General features: G+C 30.1%; 1 protein-coding gene across 1 annotated transcript; it reads right to left on the bottom strand.

Moving 5' to 3' along the window:
- Positions 1-708: 708 nt before the first annotated feature.
- Positions 709-2,209, bottom strand: LOC127131388 (B3 domain-containing transcription factor VRN1). Its single transcript, XM_051060314.1, has 5 exons — positions 2,138-2,209; positions 1,412-1,781; positions 1,193-1,299; positions 824-1,109; positions 709-773 (listed from the first exon to the last, which is right to left on the bottom strand). Exons 1-5 carry the CDS (start codon positions 2,207-2,209, stop codon positions 709-711), a joined length of 900 nt encoding a protein of 299 aa, XP_050916271.1.
- Between the last annotated feature and the right edge of the window lie 335 nt (positions 2,210-2,544).

The raw sequence follows: 2,544 nt of genomic DNA, 5'->3' as shown, positions 1-2,544 counted from the left end.
TCTTAGTAGTGTTATATAAGGTTTAAATAAATAATATATTTTAAAATTATAAAATAATTGTTAGGTTAATATATTTTTGTAAGTTCAAACTCATGACGTCAAATAAAAATAGTATTTGCATTGACATTTTGAAAAATAAAGTTGAATTTTGAAAGGTGTTATATAAAAATTATAATGATGTGTCAAATGTATAGTATGTAATATAGGATGTCCTGATATACTCCACAACTTCATATTTAACGCAACTTCATGTCCTAAATATAAATTAAGTAGTACACTTATAGGCAAGCCAAAAAAAACTCAATTATATTCAATGAAGATTTGCATTGAGTTTTACTTATAGCTTACCAAAAAGAAGTCCTGAATGTGACTTAAATCACAGTATGCTAGAAGATCTAACCATCTATACCCACGTTGGCTTAGTGTTCTTTTGGTAGAAATCATGACACTAAAATATTTATATTGCAGGAGTGGATGATCAATTATTTATAATGATATAAAACAATGCAACTATTTAAGATTAAACAAAATACTCGAGAGATATCATTAGATGAAGAAGCACAATAATTCAATCAAAAGAGCATATAAGTAGTAGATTAGTAAGGTTTTCAGTTGTTTAGAGGATTTCTAAAAGATGCAATAGAACAGACAATAATTAATTCAAAAAAGAACTAAATTGATGGTTGTGATGATTTTCATTCCCTTTCCCTATCCTTGAGCAGCAGCTTCTCTTTTCACTTGAGAAGAATCTGCATAAGATGGAAGAAAATAAACTACAAAAATAATTCATTTAAAACTAAAATTAAACTTCGATTAGTCTTACTTGCCAATGTTGAACAATCCGTGTTTGTCTTTCTAAAGATATGAACTTGAAAAGTCATATTAGTTTTAAGAATGAATTCAAAGTTGCAAACATCTCCAACTTTTAAATTATTGTCCTTCGAGAATTTCATCCATCCAGCTAAGAGCTCAACTCTTAGTCGTCCAGCTAACATCCTAATTCTGTACTTCACAGGCCAAACTTTTTCATAATTTGATACCTGCAAATAAACATATCCTTTGTTCTTGTCCATATCAAAGTGTGTCTTACCAAACATAGAAGGTATAGTCTGCAAAGCAAAAGAAAAGGCCAACGTTAATGAATAGGAAAAAAATATTTAGTCTTAAAATGTTTCTTTGCTACTTTACTTACCAAAACAAAACCGCGTTCTACGTACGATGCACCCATGACAATAACGAAGGAGGGGTTACATGTTTTTAACTCTTTTGCTTTTTCAAGTGTTGTATTCACTATTTTTTCTGCAGAAACGAAACATTATTATAAGGCACATAGTTCAGGTTGAAAAATATGTCTTGCCCTTCCCACAAGATTTTTACTAGACAAAGCAACATGAATAGATGAGATAATAACTTATACCTTTGCACTTTTTTACACAACTAGTGCTTCCAATTTCAAAGGAGGAGTAAACTTTTCTCTTTTGACTTGCTCTACAATCTTCTTTATTATTGGCTTCAACTCTTTTGAAAGGATAGGTTATCTCTACAGCGCTCTTATCAAAGACTCTTACCTCAAAATGGGAAGTTCTTTCATATTTGAAAACCAGAAGATGTCCATGAGATAGAGAATGATAGTTTGCGAAGTCTTTCCAACCCTTTTCAAACCATATTTTGCCATCACTTTTTACCAAACTTATTTTCCAATCTGCACCATTGGGAGTCTTCAAACATATAGCTTTTGGTAAACATTCTCCATATTTGTTCACAAACTTTATTGGTATCATCTGTGAAAAAGAGTAGTTTGATTAAGAATACTATACCATCTAATATCTAATAACTAGAAACCCTAAACTGTGTATGGCCTTTTCCTGACTTCAATATTTTTCTTGTGGTGATTGAAAAATGAGCCTTGTTATTTATTACGAAAAGCAAGAATAACATATAAATCTCTTCAAAAGAAAAGCAAGAATAACATATAAATCTCTTCTAAAGCTAGTTAAAGTAATATGTTACGTATATGCTTTTATTATGCCCTAAGGTTTTCTTCAAGCAACATAACATGATGATGATGATGATTTTATTAAGATAAAGAAACATAAACTATATTAGTATGAAGAAAGAATCTAAATAAGAGAGTTACAAGCTTTCCTTGATCAAGACTTTCAGTTACTATTATCTTGAAAAAATGAATCGGAGGAAATTCACTAGCCATGATACTGTTTGATAGCAATGAAATTTACTCCTAGATAGCAGTGACAGACAAAAGACAAATGATATTAATTTGTAGTTTTTTTCATTTGTTTCAAGAAAAAACTCTTCGGTTCCTACACTCCTATGTGTACTTCTATTTAATTTTTCCATCCATTGCAGCTCAAGGCTTCTCGGAAGTTTAAACGGTCAAAGTGTTTATTTGAGATATTTTAAATAACTTCCCTATTTATATTATTTTTTAAAATATATCCTAAATTATTCTACTATACAGTATAGTAGTACACGAAGACAAATTCAAGAGGCTGCTTGCTATTTGAAATGTCCAACTTGCTTTCT

The sequence above is a fragment of the Lathyrus oleraceus genome, chromosome 3 (genome assembly GCF_024323335.1).
Source record: "Lathyrus oleraceus cultivar Zhongwan6 chromosome 3, CAAS_Psat_ZW6_1.0, whole genome shotgun sequence".
In the NCBI taxonomy this organism is placed as follows: domain Eukaryota; kingdom Viridiplantae; phylum Streptophyta; class Magnoliopsida; order Fabales; family Fabaceae; genus Lathyrus; species Lathyrus oleraceus.
Note: the sequence above shows the minus strand (reverse complement) of the source record. Positions and strands in the feature narration are given on the sequence as shown.